This window comes from Lepisosteus oculatus, chromosome 7, assembly GCF_040954835.1.
Source record: "Lepisosteus oculatus isolate fLepOcu1 chromosome 7, fLepOcu1.hap2, whole genome shotgun sequence".
Classification (NCBI taxonomy): Eukaryota; Metazoa; Chordata; class Actinopteri; order Semionotiformes; family Lepisosteidae; genus Lepisosteus; species Lepisosteus oculatus.
In genome coordinates this window covers 50,271,564-50,295,077 of record NC_090702.1, presented here as the reverse complement: position 1 = coordinate 50,295,077, position 23,514 = coordinate 50,271,564, and the positions used below count along the sequence as shown (strand labels likewise).

The 23,514-nt window shown below is 37.4% G+C and overlaps 1 protein-coding gene across 3 annotated transcripts; it reads right to left on the bottom strand.

The window, feature by feature from the left end:
- Positions 1-1,485: 1,485 nt before the first annotated feature.
- Positions 1,486-22,705, bottom strand: slco1d1 (solute carrier organic anion transporter family, member 1D1). 3 transcript variants are annotated; one of them, XM_015352144.2, is made up of 15 exons: positions 22,659-22,705; positions 22,029-22,127; positions 16,761-16,902; positions 16,491-16,623; positions 15,325-15,443; positions 13,313-13,459; positions 12,365-12,463; positions 11,176-11,424; positions 9,285-9,449; positions 8,717-8,912; positions 7,902-8,067; positions 6,983-7,167; positions 6,686-6,750; positions 5,705-5,822; positions 1,486-2,644 (listed from the first exon to the last, which is right to left on the bottom strand). In XM_015352144.2, the coding sequence occupies exons 2-15, from the start codon at positions 22,095-22,097 to the stop codon at positions 2,419-2,421; spliced, it is 2,079 nt and encodes a 692-aa protein (XP_015207630.2). In that variant the 5' UTR covers positions 22,098-22,127; positions 22,659-22,705; the 3' UTR covers positions 1,486-2,418. The 3 variants fall into 3 exon arrangements, with proteins under 3 accessions (XP_015207630.2, XP_015207631.2, XP_006633263.2); XM_015352145.2 differs by having other exon boundaries at positions 22,667-22,690; XM_006633200.3 differs by lacking the exon at positions 22,659-22,705 and adding an exon at positions 20,053-20,194 and having other exon boundaries at positions 22,029-22,118.
- Between the last annotated feature and the right edge of the window lie 809 nt (positions 22,706-23,514).

Here is a 23,514-nt window from a genome sequence, read left to right as displayed (position 1 = left end):
GAATTAGAAGAGCGAAGGTTGCGAGGTGGGGAGTGGGGCGATAATAGTTCAGACAGGTACTGAGGTGAAAAGCCATGCAGAGCCTTATAGGTGAGCATGAGGATTTTAAAGTCTACACAGAATTTGACCGGAAGCCAGTGCAAGGACTCCAGGATAGGAGTAATGTGAACACTTGTACTAGACCTGGTCAGGATTCTGGCTGCTGAATTTTGGACATACTGCAGTTTGTTCAGAGTAGATTTAGATATCTCAGCGAGTAGAACATTACAGTAGTCAATTCGAGAGAACACAAATGTGTTGATCAGCTTTTCAGCCACAGATAGTGATAGCATAGGGCATGTGATCTTAAAAGCTGACCAAGTAGAAACATGTAAATGCTGAAGAGCAGGGGGCCCAGTATTGAGCCCTGAGGAATACCAGACTTCACAAGACCAATTTCAGACCTGTACCCATTAAGAGATGCAAAGTGACAGCGATCAGTGAGGTAAGATTTGAACCATTTGAGAGCAGTGTCAGAAACTCCAAACACAGTCTCAAGACGAGAAAGTAAGATATTATGGTCAACAGTGTCAAAAGCAGCACTGAGATCCAGAAGGATGAGTATAGAAAGAGAACCAGAATCAGAAGCTATTAGAAGATCATTAGTGACTTTGATCAGGGCAGTTTCTGTGCTGTGAAGTTGACAGAAGCCAGATTGGAGGGGTTCAAAAAGGTTATTTGTCATGAGGTGGTTATGTAACTGAAGTGTGACAGCACGTATTTTGGGTTCTGCCCTGCGCTTGAGCTTCCCTACCTTCAGTATTTTCGATTCCGTACTTGTGTGTTTTGGACTTTGCATGTTCTCTCGACCACCCCTTTCGGATCACGGCTGTTTAGATAACCATTTGTGTTTTGGAGCTTGGCTCTCGTTACTTTATTAAGATATCTTTTACCTTTTGGACTTCAGACGTACCGGGTTTGATCTTGTTATTCCAACTCAGTAGGTACCTTCACTACTGGACTCCCTCAGGAACCTTGCTCCACGTATAGGATCCTTTCCTTAATACAGTATACCGTAACACCACCTGTGCCTCATATTTGTAACTTCTTTAACTGGTGCTTTTATTAAAAGTGAATTATGTTTGTTCCAATTTAAGGTATTGTATTGGAACAAGTCGAGATCTAGATTGGTCAGATAAAGTATGTTCCTCAAGGGTACAACAGCAGTGTGACATTTGAACTTCACAGCAGTCTTCCAGTTTTAAGTCCAGAACCCTAACTGCTTCTCTACAATGCTGCCCTGAAGACATAACACTAAAAACACAGTGTTTAAATGATATGCTTTTATATGCTGTATATCCTTACATTGTCCATTTCATTGCTTGTCCATATTGCCGCTTCCTCTCATTTGTATCCTTTCTTTCATTTTTTAAATGTGACCCATTCTGTGTATTTTTAAATAAAATCTAAAATGGTTAATTAAAGTGATAAGAAATTACAAAAAGCTGAGACACTTTACATTTAATGACAAGTACAGTGCAGCAGGCATTATCTCTAAAGTTTGAACAACACAATAGAAAAAATAGATTTTGGAAATGAAAGTAAATCTGTACATACAAATACTGCATTTCAGCTGTTAATGCAACATATATTCACATTATAAACCTGGTTCAGTAAAGTTTCTGTTCAGTGTAGTTGTAGTTTCTATTTGTTAAATAATAAAATATAATACAATTTAAAATTTTAAAATGCACTGAAGCAAGAGAGAGATGTTAAGTGCCTCATCATCAAAACTTAAAAGTTTTGCACAAAACACTATTTGTGGCCAGATTTGTTTTAAAATAATGATACGTGATGTCAAATTTCAGAAGAATAAAACCTTAAGAACTTTTGTTTTTGAGTCATTTGCAATGTATTCATCTAAACGAATACAAACCTCAGAAACGTTGAGGAGAGAGAAGTCTTTGTGAGCTTTTTTGATATGGATTGATGGGGGCTTCTACTGGTGATCAAATGAGTAGGATGACTTGCACCATCTTATTTGTGACCTTTCCTACATTTTTAATAACCCATGCTATTGTGTTTAGCAGTTTCAGATAGAAGGAACACCACAAAATTCATTTTAGGGTCAGACTTATGTTTAAAATAAAAAATCAATTATCTTTGTTTTGCTTTTCAGGAGCTATAAAATGAAACTCTAACACAGGCATCCAAATGACTCCTTACAAAACTAGAAAATGCAGCCTTATACTGTATGATTCTGGGCTATGCAAATACTTTTCTAAGAGTTCAGAATGTTTTTGACCAGCTGGTATGCTCCCTTTGTTTAATGACCTACAGTATATTATGAATTAAGGGCAATAAAAGGGCCTAGTATTTAAGTGACAAAATGCAATGATTTTATTGCACTTGTCACTGTCTAGAGTCTTCAGGCTCTTCTTACATGCTTGTCTCGCGCTCCACCACTTCCTCTTTATTGGATGTTCCAATGGGCGATACTTTCTGGTTGTGCATATTGTCCCCCTGTCCATTTGCGTTGCCATCATTCTTCCCATTTTTCTTTACTGTGTCTTGTCGGTGTCTTCTTGAGAGTTTGGCATACAGCGTACCCCACAGGATATATGATAGTGAGTACAGTCCATAAATCAGTCCAAGGTACACAACTCTGTAGGAACAGATGGCAGAACATTGATTTGGCACTGACCGAGTCCTTATCTCCTCTATCATGATCATCCTTTAGTTGCATTGAATGAAATACATTTTAATAATTGATAATGAGCCAACAAATTCTTAACATTTAAGTATACGGCTATTATTCCATGACCATTCATATGTACATGCAATACCAAGAAAAGGTTTGTGAACCCTGGTCCATATTCTCATAGATTTAAGCCTTAAGCTTAATTAGATCTCCTAAGAGTCTTAAACATGGAGATAACCCATGTCTACAGGTTTCCATTTCAACTTAGCTCATTTGAGATAAACCTGCTGATTGGAAATCAGTGCTTGATCTATACCACAAAAATAATTTCTCATTGTAGTCAAACAGTTCATCATTTGACTTGACTGTCTAGAAAACATTCTTCCAGTAGTCTTTTGTATATTCCACATTCTCTTTTGCAAACTGAGATGTTTTCTAATTACTGTAGAGTACCTACACCTTCCTAAGAACCAAACACTGCCATCAAACAAGCAGATCTACAACAGAATGGACTGGGAAGAATTTTCTTTCATTTTTGGAAAACCTTGGATTGGTCAAGTCACAGTCTTGGAAGAAAGATCTAAAATGTGAAAAAGGGGTTAACTGATTTCTTTCTGCAGAAAGACTTCTTGTGACACAACACATTCCATGCATAAGCACTTTTGAGTTATGGCAGGGATGGGAGTTAACTGATAAGAGAATCCAATTGCAAGACAGAGACTCCCTAACTAAGGAAAGATAAAACCGGCCATTCAAAGTGGTCAAGATTTAGGGAATGTCGAAACACAGGTGACCTCCCCCCATTACCATGGTAACAATTTGCATCAGAGACAGTTGAAGTTTGCTAAATAAACTGGAAGTTCTGTACCTATATTCAGAACAATACATTGATCTTATTGTTTCTTGCATACGATTAAGTCAGGTGTTTAAACTTCATCTCGGGATCCAGAACTTATTTGTCTATTACAACAGGCTTGACCTAAATCCCATCGAAATTTAGTGGCAGTACCTGAAATGAGCTGTTCATACAGCCCTAATATCACAGACCTGAAGCAGTTCGAACCTGAAATGGACCAAATGTCCTAAAAGTTGATATAAAAGAATAGTAAATAGTTACAGGAAATGTCTACTTGAAATCATTAGTGTTCAAGGGAATGACATCAATTACAGAATCTAATGATTTCAAGTAGACATTTCCTGTAAAAATCTTGAAAAATGCCCCTTTTATCAAGAAAACAACACCTTCTCTCTATCAATTTATCTGAGGGTAGACTACGGTATATTAGTGCAGGTCACTCACTGTCTGGGGTTTTCACAACCACTAATTTCTATCCTGGTTAAATTGATTCAGCAAAACACAGCCTGCAAAAAACAGGCCAAGAATCAGGGAAACCAGATCCAAGATACATGGGGAAGTTATGTTCTGGCAAAGGCCATCTAATCACCAGTGAGCTTAATTGTACCACAACCCGAGTGACCTGACATAGTACTAGATTGATCAAGTCCTGGAACCTCACTACCTTCCCTTCCTGTAAGCAATTCCTGATGTACCAACACTTGAGCAGGACAACTTATGTCCTCATGCTGCTTGTGTAACAAAAGATTACTGTGAAATAAGACTGTGACAGTTGTGTCAAGGACGTACTTCTTGCGAGACTTAAGCCCCATTGAACATTTGTGGGATGAGCGGCATAATAATGTGTGGCATCTAGGGTTCAGATACCAGTGACAACATGCAGGCTTGTCCAGTATCGTGGGAAATCCTTCATCAGGGGAGCAGGGCACAGTCTTGTGCAGTTTCGGTTTTATTGAGCTCAATAAGCAACGCGCGCTGGGTCTGCCTGGCAGAACAGACATACTGCAAGGGGTTCCCAACACTTATATAGGTTCAGAAAGAAATTTGTTTCACAATCTGAGTGATTGTCCTGTTTATGGGTGTTGGTCCTGTCTTTTGTTTTGTAGTCACTGGAGCAGCTAAAGCTAAAGTCAGCTTTATCGCATCTTAGTGTTGTCACGCCCTCTGCAGCCAGAGGGCGCTCCTTCTCTGTCCTGTCCCTAGTTTCCGGTCTGCTGTCCTTCCGGTCCCTCTCTTTCCATTGGGCTATATATTTCCGGGTCTTGCACGTCAATGCTGTCCTGGCTCAGCATTGACGTTTGGATGTCCTGAGACCCGCCTAGCACCAGGGCGCCCCACGTCCGCTCCCCGAGGGCATAGGTTTCTATACGGCATTCCTGAACTCTTTGCACTAATGAGCCCGGGCCTTTTTCCCGTCTCGCCGCTACGCATATGGGTCTTTTTCCGCTCTCCTGCTCCCCACGGTTAGTCCCTTTGGACGTCCGTGACAAACATAACCTGTTGGCAAGTACAGCTTAATGCTCACTGGGAAGTGTTAATATGTGGCTCAGAAGCCATATTTTCCATGAACAGCCATGGCTAAATCCCAGCTAGAGCAAAGCCACCCTGGTCACAGTTGCACTACAATTTGATTGCTCAAATAGCTCAAGTAGGCAGCTGCGTCAGCATGCGTAGGCTGCAAAGGAACAAGTAAAGGTTTATTCTATACTGAAAAGAGATGAAAGGAAACAACGTTTCGGCTGTGGAGCCTTCTTCGGGTGACTTTTTTTTTCTTCTCTTTTCAGCATAGAACAAACCTTTACTTGTTCTTTTGAAATTTGACTGCTGAGTCTTGAGACAGGTCAGTCTATTACCATGGAAAGAGGAGATCTCCCTCCTCATGAGAAGGAAGCTGATAGTGATTGACCGGTTCCTCGTTGTACCAGTGTGGGGAAACATTGAACTGCTTTTGTCACTTGGGTGGCAATTACTGGACACCTTTTGTATTTAATAATGGTAATGTAATAAATCTATTTTGATGAATCCCGGAAAGCCGGATGAATTCCACGTATATATATTCAGCTTTTAACGACGCACATTCACCACATAAAAATGAAAAGCATTTTTTTCATTATCTGGTTCTTATACAGAAGATGCTAATTTTCTTTTATAAGGATTATAAATGTCACCTGAATGCATCTGAATCATATAGTCGGCAGGCCCCACGACCCCCACACCGTTTGGAGCCCCACTTCAAACAGGTCCTGTCAATAAGAGCCCCAAAATATATAGGGGCAGGAATTCCACCTGAAAGCACATTAATAAAAGACAACTTTACATAAGCAATTATTTACATTACTATAATATTACCTGGAAGAAGCTTATCACTCTGGAAATTGTCTTACCTATAACATTATTTACTCATTACTGTTAACAAAGCAAGAATGCCAATTAAAGAACTCTTATTCTGTAACCATAATATAAAAATCATGTGGTGAGAAAACCAAATTAATGATATTGAAACTAGTCTGTATTCAGAATCCTTTATGATGCAGGTAAAGAGAAGAAAAGAACTCAACATTTCAGCTTTGGAGCCTTCTTCAGGTGTCAATTTGTTGTTATCTATACAGCAAATAGGGCATATACCGGAGTAATTCAGGTGGAGTACCTAAAGTTGTTAATGGGTGCAGCTTTTCAGCTGGGATTTAAGCCAGTTTAGAGTTTTAGAGGCCAAATTTTAGAGGTTGTACACTATTTCAAATACAGAACTTTGTCCTACCGCTGTAGGGGAATGAAACCTTGGTCTCTGTGACAGGAAGGAATAGGTGCTACTATACTAACAAAGAAGAGCTTACAGTATACCCACATATACTGTATATGTATTACTGTTCTGGTATACCCATTATCAATCATTACAATTCATCACAGTTCTAGCATACTTCATTATTAATTCTCATCAGGCCATGCACTGTTTCATCAGCCACACATTAGCTCAACGGCTTGTCCATTTTAATAAGATGTTTTAAAAGCCTCATCCACATGACCATTATTTCAACCAGGTGAGTTAAGACAATAAAGGGGAACAAATTCAAATTATGCCTCCACATTATCTGCATTGTAGTTCGGTGTAACTACTGAATTATTTAATAATGCTAATAATCTGTTCTTACCTAGAGTTCTTACAAACAAAGTCTGGATTCCCAGGGCTAGTGATTTCAGTTCTGGCTTAATGGACCTTAAGAAAGCACAGTGAAAATGTATTAACAGATGAAGAATGATTAAATACGATTTATAAAATACTAAATGTACAACCATGAGCTTTCCACTCATTTTTCTTCAATTAATTATTTATATTATTTAAAAGCCAGGTCATAAATGCCTGAACTGATGTAATTATATGAAGTCAGTTCTCTAAACAGCAATACAGCACAACAAACCATAAACTCATTTTTGAAATAATACATTACCTGAGCAGTATAATGTACCCAGGAGTGGCTCCACAGGCTGATATATATGCACCAATGACTGAAAATATCATGTAGTACTTAAACATGCTCTCACAGTCGTTTGGTCTGGGGCACTGTCCCAGGATAGCCGATGTGTTCTCAGACTGTAGAGGGCCAGCTTCAAGGCAGCTGCAGTTATGGAAAACCTAATGAAATTAAAACCCACACCCCCAGAAAAGAAAGATATAGTAGATATATAGTACCATGCAGTGGGATATTTAAATATGGTATGCATGAACAATGTTCTAAAAATGTCTCATTATTACAAGTTAATCTAAAAGACTCCAGATCATTTTCTCTTTGCAGTCAATAATGGATCTGAAACCACATAATGAAACCAATGAACTATAAATCTACCACAAAGAAGGAAAAAATTCAAGAGCTAAGAATTACGTTCACAGCTCGGTGCTAAGCACATAAATAAAATCAGCCACATTTAAAGTTCCTTAAAAGATTTCTTTCAAGCCATTAGCTCATGGCCCTGATATTCAAGAAGTAAGATACATGTTTTCACTACTGTTGTTACATTGCAATAGGTCAAAGTGGACCTTGGATTCTACCTTGTCCTTAAATGAAGGGAGAGGAGAATCAGAATGCTAATGTTGGTGAGAGATACTACAGTTCCTCCTGCCCGCGTGAGAAACCCATCTCCTTTCAAGGAACTGGTGGAAAACAAGAGGACCCATTCTTCCCCTGGTCATGGAGTTCAGGGAATCTTGCATGTGGCACATGCCTTTTGTCTATATTGCCTAATTTTTATGGTTAAATAGAATTGTACACCATGTACTGATAAGGCTAAGGTCAAGTTGTTAATAAATCCATCCTGAGAGTCCATACAGGGCTTTACTTTGGTTGAAATAAGAATGGAAAAAAAACTAACCAGCTGTTTCCCTGCCCCAGTTGATGTTTTGCACCCAGCAAGACAGGGAGATGCAAATGTCACACCATGATCAGCACAGACAGGATCCCAGATCTTCAGAGAGCAGGTGCATCCCAGGTTGCACTGGGACAACAGACTGTTCTCCTGGTATGACACTTGTTTCACTCTTAGATTGAACAAAATGGATAAGTTAATTTGAGATATATTAACTGAAGTGATTGGTTAGAAATGATTAAATGAAAAATGATGACTAGAGCATTAGAACATATGTTGCTATGACATGAAAGTGCTTTTTTTTAGCTAAATCATTCATGCACAGTCATGTATTGCTTAAGGAAATGATCATTGACAGTGAAAGCCAACAGCAGAGATGTCAGTCATACCTGGATACATAAATCAAATATGAATGTGAGCAATTTGCTTTCCAGAGCTCATCACTAAAATAAACACTACAGTTTCTAAATTTGACTCTATTTTTACAAGTAGCAATAGTAACTTTATGACAATGTCTCATGTACAGCAGTAATTGAAAGGAAGCTACCGAATATGCCTTTCTAACAACTAAGTGTTAAAATATAAAACAAACTAGAAAAAAGCCCACCCAGGGTCTCCAAATACATTAGCCTAATAGCATAGTTTTTAGCTGAAACAAATAGCTAGCCTCCAGGACAGAGGCAGAGATCTCACCCTGTATTCAAAATTTTATAGAATTTATATAGATTTTATAGAGTTTATAGAATAAGACCATAAGGTCTTGATGACACTCCATACAGTTTATACTGAATGTTAATGTTTATAGAATAACAGTGCTATACCCTTCATATGAGACTGTCAATCCAGCCACTTGTGTGTTCTCACAGCTCAGTCCATAATATATTAGGAGGATGAGGAAGGATGTAAAGGATGCTCCAATTGTTATTCTTGCTGCACCAATCACACTCAGCTTGAACCTTTTCAGGATAAATCCACCAGTGATAATTCCAAGTGCAACAGCCGGCAAATTCAGGATGCCTGGAAAAAAAAGAGATTTAATGGCGTTGTCACATGAAATCTTAAAATATCCCTTTTAACATTTAAAATCCAAAAATATATATTTGTATTAATGTATTGTATGCGTTTCTTGTCTCCTGTTTTTCTGTATATAAAAGCATGACATGGATTGTGCTGCAGGCAAATGTAACAGATAGAGGATAAGACATTGTGTACAATAGTTTTTTTATGAACCTGAACTGTAAAAGACTGATCTATATAAGGAGATTTTATCAGAGCAAGGAGAGGATTGTTTAATGAACAAATAACTTCATGATAAATACTGCTGCAATTATGTGGTGAGAAACATAGGGATTTTACAAGGCAATAAATCATTGCAAAAGCACAACATACCTATTAAGAAAATGGCCTTGGAGGCAGACTGACCATAGATCTGCTCCATATACTTGGGCTTAAAAGTAATCATTCCCATGAAACTGTTGACTTGGACTATGGACACACACAGCAACAAGACAAACACAGAATTGCAGAAGAGCCGTTTCAATGAGGGCAGAAAATCTAGAGAGTAAAGAAATGGAAATGTTAAAATCACTATGAGCAGCACAAACAAACATAAATCTTCTAAATCCATCGTATGTTTTCAGGTGTGTTGGATATCCTTTTCATTGAAAAAAAGCAGTAGAAGCTATATGGGCTTTGAAACCGGTGTTAAATGGATAAGTCAATAAGTACAGCTGGTTTAACTGATTATTGTAAGAAATTAATTCAAATCCCAAATCAACTCTACATGGAACCTTGCATTGATGACTGAAATGTAATTAATGAAATGCTTGTGATAGTAGAGAAGCACATGGCTGAAAGGAAATCAATGTGCTGATATCTCCATATTGTTGGTAATAAAACAATGCCCCATGTCAACAAAGACAGCTTCTAATGCTGATATAAATACTAGTGTAATTAGAGATACATCAGTGTTTTGAAACAGTGACTGATATTGAATGCTACTGAAAAAGACACACAAAAAGTAGTTATCCTGCACATCACAGCATGGCTGCGGTGAAAAAAATCACATCACAACATGTAGCAGAAGATGCAACGTCATCTAACAAGAAAAACAAAATAAGAAGGATTTACAAAAAAAAACAATGTGGCAGGTGTTAGTGACACTTCCTGTTTTTCTGTTTATAAAATAATGTTGACCATTTTCTTAAAAATAGTTGATTGATAAAAGTAAAGAGGATGTTGCACCTTTTTAATTTCCATTTCTCTCTTACTTGTAACCTCTATAACTGCAAAAATGTAAAAGGATGTTTACTAGATAAGAATGAGATGTCCAGAAATCCTGTTGTCTAAATACATTTTCAAAATCAATTCCTTCAGAATGATTTAGTTTTTGGCCTTTTATTAAACGTGGCTGTGAACTTGCCAGAGCTTGTTGTGCTAGTGACGATTAAAGTTAGGATTAGGAAAGACTGCATTACTGTTCATAAAGGTGAATTGTACTGCCGAAGGTAGCAGTAACTACTTGTTGTAAACTTGAGAAGATAATCTTTCATTTTGTTTCTTTTTTTTGTTTTAACTTTTAAAAGCCAAAAGCTAAAATGAGTTTTTTCAAAGAGAATGTTGTAAGTGAGATAAGACCTAGATAAATGTGTGATTATTTCAGTTAACAAAATTGAGTCATGATGTTAATGATAAACTGCAATGATTACAGTGAAAAGGTTGTGGGGCAGAAATGAAGAGAACTGACATAAAAAGCGTGCTAGACAAAGTCATTTTTCTGGAGGGATGTTGTTACTTTGTGATTATGCTCTGCAGTGCAGATAGGTGGTAAATGTGCACTTTCATTTTTTTATACTGAAAGATTCCCTCTAATGCCAAACCTGTGATTTGAGCTTGAAGTGTTTTCAGAAACAAACTTTTTGCCGTGTTCACTCAAGTTATTTTGTGTACCCTGTTAATAAAGCTATGAGAACTCAACTTCATGTGCTCATCCTTTTTTTATCCAGTGCATATGTATTCCATACATATAAATATGGATATCCCTTAGTCACTTTAAGAGTTAGGGTGAGATGTATAGTTTTTAGGGAGTGATTAAATTAGCTGCCTGATTTGTATAGCCTTGTGTTAAACCATTTCATACCATTTAACGGAATTTTGAGTGATTATCTTTTTAGAGGCCTTCAGGAGGAGAAAAAGATAGCCCCATACTGTTAAACACTTACTCATTACTCTAATGCCATCATGCAGCATTGTCATCTCGCGGGAACACTCGGACACTTGCCTTTAGCCATTTCAGAAATCGTGACAGCTTGGGGTTTCTCAGCGCTAGGTTCCCTTTTGATTTCCTGTATAAATGTGGCCTGTTCCGGCGACGGGCCGTTACTGCTCTCGGTCTTTCCCTGCTTCGGAAGGGATCTGGGCAGGAACCAGAATGGAATGCCAGCCAGGAGTGCCGCCACTCCAGTCACCAGGAACCCAAGCCACCAGGCCCCCACCCACCGAGAGTCCTTGGGGTGGATTGTCAAACTGTCTGTGGGGGGGAGGACAGCATGCCCTTGAGTTACTGCTGATTTTCATCTTGATTAATTGACAAATTTGGGAAATCACAGATGTCGGTATGCACATACTGCTTTAGTTTAGAAGATTAAATTTAATGTTCAAGTGAGCATGAATTCTACCACGTCCTTTGAAGTAAGCCAAACTTGAACTTAAAACTGCACTTGACTGTAGTTGTACTATTTGATAATCGCCATGTTATTTTGCACTGTTCGCCGTATTATTTTATAATACGTATTACTTCAGCACACACTTAAAAAGACAGACACCAGCTACTGGCGAACAAACAGAACACTGGCCAAAGTAAGTGAGCAGCTTTCTCAGGACACAAGTTTTAGAAATGTTTCAAAAAGAAAAATCACAGAAGTCACAGCACTGAAAAGTACTGCAAAGCAATCACTTATCTGTCTATACTATATTTCGTACTGTATTTCTAAATATAAGGCTGCTAACAGATTAGCTAATAATGGATTTGAAGGAGTGTTTCAATAATACTTTCAGTAAATGCTTGGTATTAGTTTTTCTAAAATGTTTTATTGCTAAACTGCAGTGTATTTTTCTTTTTCATTTTATTTAAATTTCATTATGTTATTTTTTTTTTAGCTTTAGGCAGCAGGGAATTTGTAACTTTCAATATATTGCAATATTATTATGTATCAAAATATTCCCAAAATAATAAATTCCTTACACTAAGAAAATTCCATGTGCTCCCCTGTAGGAACATAAGTTACAAATAAAATTTGGTCATTCAGACCATCTAGCCTATCTGATATTTAAGAGCTAACTGATCCAAAGTGTTCAGTAATTTAAAAAAAAAGCCAAGGTATCTGCATCAACAACAAGGCTAGATGGCTTGTTCCGGATTCCAATAGCTTGTTAATTGGTGATGCAGAATGAAGGTGAAATATACATACCTAAGTCAACAGATCCAATGTCCACATACATCTTGGCACAAAGGGATCCCAGGAGAAACCCAAACATGGGACCCATTATTCCAACTGTCTGCACACAAGCTGCAAAAAACAGCCAATTCAAATTTTATTGTACAAGGGCTCCTCAATTACTTTACAATGACAGTCTATCTTGTGTATAAAGGGAAAACATGTTTTTGGTAATTAAATATGTGAGAGAATGAGCAGTTAACAGAAACAGAGTGAAATACAATATCTGTGTTTCAATAAATAACAAGACTTCTTATGACCAAAAAGGAGTTACATTGCTAAAAGGAGAACTATAATGCTATTGTCTGTTTTGTTATGAGACCACAGTCCCACCTGTCCATGGTAGTAAAATATACTGTATCAGGTGGCTGGCCTTTTACAAATATGGTCAGGAACACTGTAGGTGCACATTAGGATTCAGGTTTGTCTTGTGATGAAGGGTATGCAAACAGGAAACAGGTGTTTATGTGGAGAAATGTCTTCAGGAGTGGCCAAGTAAATGTCTAAAATGAACATTAACCTGGGTTCCAAACCCAGGAAGGCATGATTATGGGAACCTGCTCTCATTGCAATGAACTCAAAATATCCATGTGTGCCTTACACGACATTACCCACAGTGCAATACAGGGTCCAACAAAATGTGCATCCTGCTGGGTCTGAAACAATGTAGAAGTGATGACAAAGAATGCAAATCCTCCTTGATGAGGCTCTCAGTGTAATATTCGACACTGTGTGCATGGTCTGATACAGGTCCTGCAGTGCATGGTGAAGGGTAGAGTGCTGATGCTAGTAGCTTGGCTATGCCTTCAGTATGAATAAATGCATTGCCTTTTGTAATGCTTATTGATGCACCCTTTGGTATTTGTAAATATTTACTATGTACACATTTTTTTCACTTAGCAAGGTATGTGTGTTACTTACCAATGTAGAAAGCAGTGTTTTCTTCCTGAGAAAAGTCATCCAAATAAGATAATCCTAAAGGCATAATGGGTGTTTCTCCAATACCTCTTAGCATATTACCCAGGAAAACATAAATCCACATAGATGAACCAACCTCTTGCTCACACTCTACAGGAAAACAGAAGAAACAGGCATTGGAGCTCGGGAAACTTTTCAGTAATGACATTGCTGAATCCTTTAAAAGTTTTTAATTGGTCACATGTTTTCTACTGCACTTTAATTGATACGCTATGGTTTCTGTTTGCTATGAGAATTTCCCACCCTTCTTTTATGACAATACCTAACGTCAGCTAAGTTATTTTATATTCTGGCATGAGAAATAAAAGTATACATTTCATATTAATGTTAAAATAATACTTTTACAAAATTATTGAGTTGTGAAACATATATTAAGTTAATACTTTTTGCACTGTATAAAAAAGAAAGTGACACAGTACACAGTGGAAGTTTACACATTCTTTTAAAATTTCTTCACTGTGAAATATTAAAAGATTCTACCGCTTGAAAAATGTTTAAGGGTGCTTTAAAGATAAAACAGCCATTATATAAATCAGTTACATAAAAATGAATAATTAATAATCAGTATACTCTAAGTGAACTCAGGGTTTTGTTAGCACAATTAGGGAGGTAATTAAAACAAGGTAGTTAATTAATTTGGTAACAAGTAAAGATGAACGAGTTTGGGCAGCCCTGTTCTATTCAGAGAATTCTTGTGAGTGTTCTATTCTTGTGAGTTTGTGTACCACACAGGTTAGCTGACATAGATCTTGCCCTGATCAAAAGAGATTTCAGAGGAGCTCAGAAAAAGAGTCAGTCAGGGGAGGGTTACAAAAGTTTTTTTAAACTTTTGAGGTGCCAGCCATCCAATTTGAGATGGACAGTAAGCATTCAAGAGAACACTTTCAGCTCTCCCAAAAAGCAACTCAGAAAATCATCCAGGAAGTCATAGATAACCCCGGAATTACATCTAAGGATCTGCAGTGGCTAATGTCAGTATTCATTTCTCAACCATCAGGCTGAATAGGAATGGTGTTCATGGGAAGATAGCCAGGAAGAAACTGTCACTTTAATTAAAAAAACATCACTTGCCACCTTAGGTTCATACAAAGAGCACCGTGATGATACACCAGACTACTGGAAGAATGTTCGCTGGACACACAAGTAAGTTGTTTAATACAATGAGTTATGTTTTGCGTGGCAAAAACCTAATACTGCCTTGCACAGAAAATAACTCATCTGGGCTGTCAAGCATGGTGATAGAAGCTGGTTTGTGGGCTGCTTTGCTGTTTTGCTTTCATCATTGACAGAGCCATAAATTTCACAATTTATCAGCAATTACTGTAGGAGAATTCCAGACCATCCTTTAGTCAGCTGAAGCTGAAAAAAGCTGAAAGTGGGTCAAGTAGCAAGATGATGATCCTAAATGTTCGTACAGATACTGTATACAACAGAATGGCTGAAGAAGAAATATCACATCTGGGATCAAAGTCCAGACCTACTGTAAAACCCATTGAAATACTGTGACAGGACCTGAAGCAAGTTAATCATACAAGGAAACCCTCAAATGCCACTGACTGGAGGCAGTTCTGTAAGGACGGATGCACCAAAATTCATAAAAGAGAAGTTAAGAGATTTATATACAATCCCAGTAAACAGCTAGTTGATGCTACACTCGTTCACACTGGGACATTTACTCATTTTGTAAAATAATCCAAATATAGCTTATGTGTTTGTGTTATACATTTAATTAAATCATATTCAAGATAATAATGTATATTAGATAAGATAATTCATAACATAAGAGGTTTAGAAATGCAACAATGCTATGCTATATGTTTCAATACTCTATTGCTGTAATTTAGCCAGTGATATCTGGATAACTTACATTGATTTAAGAAATATAGTTGTCCGTATGACATACAACATATGGTGGAAATATGATCCACTTTGATCGAGCAATATAAAGTTTGTACCTGCTTTTGGACCATCAGGAGAGCTGGTATCCTTTATAGTATTACTTTGGTTGGCAAGGCAAGGAGATGTGTTCACAGTTAAATTGGAAGAATGTTCAATGGATGTTTCGTACTGATAACTGTTGGAAAAAATAATAATAATAGCTGTTGAAGATTTTGCTGCTGTTGTGAATAGACAAATCAATCTTCAAGTGGAATAATGGGACTACCCAGGAGACAAAGCAACATACATCTTATATTATATATTTTATACGAGTAATGTCTTCAGTTTTAGTTACGCTGAATTTGACGTAAGAGAAGGTTAATGTGGTTAAGTCTCTCAGTAGACAGCTATCATAAGAACATTAATTATCTTGGAAGGATCTGTAATTGTTTCAAGCATGATAATAGTTTCTAGATATGGAGGATATGATTGAATAGAATTATGGAATAACCTTCCATAACATATAATCAATGTTACGGAAGGTATTATTAAACAGTTCTTGCCAGATCCAGGTACTCCCTCCTTTTACCATTGTAAATGGCATGAGCTGTCTGCTTAAAAGTTATGCTGGATAAACTATTTTAAATTAATTTAATAAACTTCACTCATTGTGAAATATAGTCCTTGTTCTAGTTTTTCTCAATAGAGGTTTATTCAATTTTTAAGAGGGACAACAACATTCGAGAATTAGATGCTTAGTGAATTTTTGGATTACTTTGTGGAGTAGGTTTGGCCCACCTCCTTAATGGCCAGCCTCCTTGCCATTTGATGAGGAGGCTCAAACTCCAAAAGTAAGAAAAATAAATCTCAAAACCATCAGTTCAGAAACAAAAATGGTAGGAAGGAAGGTGATGATTGAATGATTATGTCAAAAGCTGTAGAAAAGCTTGCTTCAACACTTTGGGGTTGGAATAGACGTATGCGTGGTACTGTATGCTACTGTAGATCAGTGACCACGTGTCTTAATTAGACGGTCAGGGATACCACGGGGAGCCGCTGGGGAGGCAGAGCTGATGATTACTGAAAATTCTCCTTAGTTTCCAGATTGTGTCCAAAGTTTCCCATAGGTGAAAGAAAAAACAGCTACAAGATACTATAAAGCTTTTCTTGTTATCAAAAAGGGCTGGTGAAGGAGGCATCTTGGGCACCTTGGGAAATGCAGAGCTGGAGAGGTGCTACTTACTGTCCCATGAAGAAATGAGGAAGTGCAGTACAGAAGGAGCCCAGAGCCATCAGCAGACAGCCTGCACCAATCAGCCTGGGACGATGGAGCTTGGCACCAAAGTAACTCACAAAGGCTATGACCAGTAGATTACCTGCAACAGCAAACACAAAGGAACAGTGCTGTCTCTTCGATTATTCCATTTTCGCAATTCACTTTTTTATTAAATCCGTTTGCATCAAACAAAATGTGTTTTTTTTTTCAGGAGCAAAAGATATCAGAACTCATTACCCATTTCAAAGCTCCCATCTATCACTCCTATCAAAGAGCTGGGGATGTCAAAGCGTCTCTCTATCTGCGTGATTGAGCTCTTCATATAGCTTCCTTGAAAAGCTTTGGCAAAGTAGACAAAAGACAGGGATACTAGGAACATCTGTGGAAAAAACAGAAGAAGGTCATTGGAACTTTCATCCGAAGTGTGGCATTACACAGGGGTGTGTTCAGTGTGGAGTCAGAGCCCTGGATTAAGGATGACACGTTAGCAACCACAGCTGACCTAGCTAATTAGCAGTGGGGGCCATTTAAGACACACGGAGCAAGAGCACACCCCTACAAGGGGACAACCTTCCCGCAACAGTCCCAGTGGGGATTGCGACGAGAGCGTTTGAGACCAAGTTTTCCCTTTGTTTTATTTTCTTTTTCTTTTTTCCTGTCCCGCCATGTACAGTATCTCTCACTGGGAAAGATTGAGCTCTTTTGTTTTGGTCTCATGTTCATTTTCTTCCAGTTTGGATCCCACTAAATAGGGATAATCCAGACTAGATACCGCTGTCCCGAGCAGTTCTTTTTCCCCAGGCTGGACCTTGCTAAATAGGGACAGTCCAGCCTGGATACCGCTGTGCAAAACAGCGCATTTTCCTTTTTCTTTTTTGTTTTTCCCCTTTTTCGATTTTCGCCAACCTCACACCAGTGCCTCCACCCCCTCAGATGGAGCGTCGACTTTCACTGGGGTTCGCCTCAGCTCCTCCCACTCCCACACTGTCACAGAAGGTCATCACACAAGACTAGACTGTGTGTGAGAGAGTGTGCTTGTGGATGTCTGCTACTTTTAATTGTCTTCTTACTTTCTTTGTTTTCGGCAGGGAAAATTACGTATTAGCTGTTTGGTAACACAGAAGAAGATGGCATAGGTATCAGGCATGATGAGATAAGACAGAGCCTGTCAGATGAAAAGATATTGGAAATATTTTAAAATATGTTGTATCAGTTTTACGTAGTCTAAATGTCTAGATAAATTCTAATTACTCAAATTAATATACAGTAATAAATGCAAATGAAAGCAGGATATTAGGTCAGTCTTGCTCATTCAAGAGTTTTCTCAGTTGACCTGGATGCTGCTGGAAGGAGCCTGGAGTTTAGGCATCTTTCACCCGGATGCCTTAAACTATCGGTTTAAAGGCAACTTTCCTAATCTCTGTCCTCAATTTAATTTTCCATTTAAAAAATACTACCCAGGTTTGATGAATTATGGAAAAAACAATCCCACCCATCCCATTAAGAGACATTGTATTTCTCCCCCTCCATCCTTTTAAAAACATACATGTTAAATTAGTATTTGTTCCAAAAGCCATTTTATTTGCATTTTACGAAGATGCTGACTATATGCCGTCGCATCATCCAGGTGGGGCTGCACACTGGTGGATCCCCATTACCTGTAAAGCGCTTTGAGTGGAGCGTCCAGAAAAGCGCTATATAAGTGTAAGCAATTATTATTAGTATTTTAATTTTTCAAATTGTTTTCACATTCACAGAATTTCATTAAAATGTTTTGTCAAGTATTTTTACTATTTGGATTGAGCTTTTACAAGTATTTTGGTTTTGAAAATGATTTTTTAATTTAATAAATAAATTTATAAATTAAATAAATCATAAATGAAAATGCTAAATGATATATTTTTTTTAAATAATAAAAATTGGATCACTTTGTTTTTATTTTGACCTATCATTTCCTTTTCAAATGTATAATCTTTTGTAAAATAATGCACCGCCATAGAACTTATTTTTGACAGAGGGGAGGCATGGTGAAAATATGACAGGTCATGGGAGGCACGGACCCAAACTGTTTGGGAACCCCTGGTATAGAGTATAGCTCTTGATATCTGCCTGGATTCCTTTGCAATTGTCAATATTAAACTGCACTTTTAAAGTGTCTGCCAAATCCATTTCTCTAAGTCTTTGTGAGACCCCTGCTACCGTTCTGTTGTTTCCATTCCAGTTATCTGTGTATCTGCAGATGTAACTAGTTAATGACGTACAGTATATCACCATTCAATTTGATGATATACAGTACATCAGGAAATGTCACAGGCCAAAAATGATACTAAAACAGGAGGTTTACTAAACACTGTTTGGAGCTGAAATTCAAAAAGGTTTAGTTACAGCTCAAGACTTGGCAAGTACCTGGCAGAAGATGCTTAGTGTAGACAAGTGCAGGGTAAAAAGATTAAAAAATACATGCAAAATAGGAAATACAGACTTAGTAAAGGATACTTATGCAAAAGACTTAAGTATTTGTTTGCATACAGTCTACATACTATCATTTAGTAGACAATGCTTTGGAAACAATTAAAAGGCAGACAAAATATTATAGTGATAATGCATGATATAGTGCAATAAAATATTATATAGTCAAAAGAGCAGACTTTAAATTAAGGGGTGCTGTGTTAAAATATTGGAGATGTTTAGAAATGCAACAATGTTTAAAATGTTGTGTATAATTATAGTCAGCATGTGATAAAAAAAAATACTGGAGCTCTGAAATCAGTCCAGAAAGAGCAAACTCTCCATACCGACAGACATAAAGAACTGAATCTTTTTAGTACTGAACACGAGGGGACTTCATACAAATATTCACAATCCTCCTAGCCTGACAACACCACGTGGTGGACAGAATAAACCATAAAACATAAACCAGAGGGCATAAGAGGCATAAGTGCATTTAATTGAAAATAATAGGCATAGCTTTACACAAAGGGTTGTAGGAGAAAGGAACAAGCTACCCAGAAATGTCATTGAAGTCTATACCTTGGCTTTCTTCAAAAAATGCCTGGATGAGATCCTTCATTCAATTAGCTGCTAACTACCAAATGGGCTAGGTGCGCTACATGTCCTATTGTGTGTAACAATTCTTATGTCTATTAAAATGTCATTATTTTTTATTTGTCCTTCTGATTTACATTTTCCGATAATTAAACTTGCTTGACCAGTTTACAAATGTTTGGCCTATAGTTTCCACTTTCGTTATTAAGGTCAGATCTACATTTCATGGATTAGTATGCTTTTCTCCTCTTCCAGCTCATTAATGTTGTTTTCAAAGCACAGATTCCAATGATGGGCTCTTTGAGAAAGGACATGACACCAATGTCAAAACATTCATGTCAGGTGTGCATAGCATAATCCTAATTACACGCAAATGTGTTGAATAAAATTTCAGATTAAGATTCTGCAATTCTGCAAATTCAGAAATGAAAATTCTGTGGATCTGCATTAAAACCAGTTTAATATAATAATAATAATTGCTTACACTTATATAGCGCTTTTCTGGACACTCCACTCAAAGCGCTTTATAGGTAATGGGGACTCTCCTCCACCACCACCAATGTGCAGCATCCACCTGGATGATGCGACAGCAGCCATAGTGCACCAGAACGCTCACCACACACCAGCTATTAGTGGGGAGAAGAACAGAGTTATGAAGCCAATTCATAGATGGGGATTATAAGGAAGCCATGATTGGTAAGGGCCAATGGGAAGTTATACCCCTAATCTTTTGGAGAAACACCCTGGGATTTTTAATGACCACAGAGAGTCAGGACCTCGGTTTTACATCTCATCCGAAGGACGGCGCCTGTTTACAGTATAGTGTCCCCGTCACTATAATGGGGCACAGACCGCAGGGTTAGCACCCCCTGCTGTCCCCACTAACACCTCTTCCAGCAGTAACCTTAGTTTTTCCCAGGAGGTCTCCCATCCAGGCACTGACCAGGCTCACACCTGCTGAGCTTCAGTGGGTTGCCAGTTGTGAGTTGCAGGGTTAAATGGTGATATGGCCATCTATCATCAATTTAATATCTAAGTCTTGAACAAATGAGCTGTGAGAAAAATATTAATATAAACTCAGCACAGAGTGGCCAAAAGGTCGCACGCGCCAGATCTATAACTCTGCAAGAACTCCCTGCTCAGTGAACTGTGATTGAACATTGGTGTTTACTTAAACCTAAATAATCAGCTGTAGGGCAGAGGCTATCCCTCCTGTCTATTTGCTGTCCTGTAACCTTCACTGATAGCAGCAAATAACTAAAGAAATACTGGACAGGAATGCAGCATACTGATAAGCAAAGTTAATCATTAAAAATGAAATAGTAGAGGGATATAGATCCCACTTTAAACAAATGATCAATGATTATGGTTATATTTCCCAAGAAGATTTTTGCTCATGGAATGAACTCCAAAACACCATGTGGCAACTGGGAACATGTCCGATTAAACATTATGATTGTGAAAGTTATTAGGATTTCTGTTTTTATTTAGTTTTTTTTTGTGTACATTACATCCCAAATAAAAGCTCACAAAGAGGATGTTTACCGAGCACTTAGGTATAGTGATATTTGGCTTAACCCATTTGGCTGAGGCCAGAACGTTGGGCATACAATAAGGGAGCTGTGACCTCCATAGATCGAAAGGAATTACCCAAGAGGTAGGTGTAAACCTTTGGATGGGGTAGAAAAGGAATGCATGACTTTAAATTTGAGAAATGACATTGGTAATGATTGTGATTTAGGACAGCTGGGCCAAAAGTGTCTTGTTATCCTCAACCCTCCTTATGTTAAGGTGAGAATTTCCATTAAATTAGCTCAGAATTAAAAGGTTTTCAGATCTTTTTGAGAAAGAATTCCATTGACTGTGTACTGAATTGTTTTTTTTTTGACATAATGAAAAAATGACAGATTTTTGAGAGATATCATAAATAAGAAATGAGAAGTACACCACCTCTGTCACCTTTACTATGGTACTATACTTTTGTAATAAGGTTTATTCTATAACATGAGGCCAATATTCAAGGATCAAAGGTAAAATCATTCCACTGTGCAAAGCTCTTCACCTGTAGGGGCTACTAGAATTACCTTACACAGTAAGAACACATCCTAGTGCCTTAATTAAATGTGCTGTTGGGTTAAACATCCAGTCTACAAAGTTGTGTGCCCTGCTCCAACACATCCGGTACAGTAACTGTTGATTCACAAAAGCAAAGGGCTACTCTTCACCTCCCCTATGACACAATATATCAACAGTCTACTGCTCGTATTGCTCACATCCAAAGACCAAGAAATCCATCCTGAACAAACATACTTGGCAACACACATTAACACAAGAGTACTCAGCTACTACAGCTACTTCTGTTATTTTTGTCAAAGTATGTGACTGCTTTAAATGAAACAAACAAGAACTTAAAGAAATGCCTCTCTTGTGGCAAATGCACCAACCAAAACCTTCACCAACCTTGAGTTTGGAGCAACAGGGTTCTCTTTCCATTTGTGACTCAGGCAGCTTTTTGGCATTGACCCCCATGATGACTGATGTGATCTAGATCTATGAGATCTATGAGAAAAAAAAATCGTTTGGTTCCCAAACTTGAATCTGGGATTCTGAGGATACAGAGGAGGATACAGAGGAGACAACGCTTTAGGAAAAAGACTAGTTACATGGTGTTTGGAAACAAAGTAAGTCACAACAAACAAATAAAAATGATAAGACAAATGTGCGATTTTTGAGTCAAAATTTCTTATCAGGGAAACAGAATGCAAAAAAGCAATAACTACAGAAAACACATGCAGTGAAGGATAAATGTTTTCCAAGAACCATTTAATGTTTGTTGTGTTTTATTCCGATTTACTAGTTTCTTAACAGTTTTAAAACTTAGATTTTACGTTACATTAAATGATTTCTTGGAGGTTCAGATTCTGTGAATTTTAGTTGCAGGAAAGAGCTGGAATGATTGTTAACATTTATCCATAGTTCAATAATATCTATAATATACGTATGTGCCCCACACAGAGGTTTATTTAGAAGGTTATATTAATCTTGGATTTAGAAATGTAAAACAGAAAAAGAAAAATTCAAAAGGACAACCTTTTTACCTGTGATCCAGCAAGGAAAGTTCACAGTAATGAACTCTTCAGCTTTTATAAGAAATGTTAGTATTTGTTCAAAGCCTTATCTTTAAGACATGATGATAACACACTAATGAGTAACCTAGTACCCGATTCTTTCTGATAATGTTTTCACAGTATAACATTTGACCACTAAATGAAACAATTGGGGGCAGAAGAGAGGGATTAATTAAAAATGTTGTTATGATTGTCCCTTTGGGAGAAATTCTGCACATAAAACTGTACAGAATACATTTTCTATTGAGTATTTCCTGTAAGATTACAGTATATATGTAAGTGACTAGATTTACCAAAAAAATCTTTTACAAAAAGGTTGGAGTTTTTTTGTTTCAAAATAAAGAATGTCAAAGATGATGCTGTTTGCAGTTTTTGTCTTTTTTACTGTTCTTCTCTCAGGCACCTTGTATAAATGGAAACAGTAAATAACAAAAGTTTGTAGAACATATAAGAAACATGGAGGTGTTAGTCAAGATCAAAGATGTAATTCCAAATTAAGGGAGTCATCAGCTGCAACATAGTTTTTGATGCCTAATATTGGTTTTAAGTATCTTAGTTCAAAGACATATCTATCAAACATCCACAGTACGCTATCAATATATCTAAAACATAGTACTATTTTACAAACACAAAAGAAAAACTATACTACAGATGTTTTTCTCCAAATCCTCTTAAGAAAAAAACAATCATTTAAAAAAAGTGATATTAGTGAAACTGAATCTTACCTTCATACCAGTAACTTGCAAAGCCCAATTTGTAACTTTATATTTTTTCATATTTAACCTCCCTTTACATGTTTTGCATACAGTACGTGTGCT

Excerpts from the sequence above, each read along its gene's own strand:
- slco1d1 (XM_015352144.2), bottom strand. The coding sequence starts at position 22,097 with ATGGGGGTCAATGCCAAAAAGCTGCCTGAGTCACAAATGGAAAGAGAA. Across the intron at positions 9,450-11,175 it reads GATTTCTGAAATGGCTAAAG|ATTTTCTGCCCTCATTGAAA; the intron begins GCAAGTGTCCGA and ends TTTACTCTCTAG. Across the intron at positions 8,913-9,284 it reads CAAGGCCATTTTCTTAATAG|GCATCCTGAATTTGCCGGCT; the intron begins GTATGTTGTGCT and ends TTTTTTTTCCAG.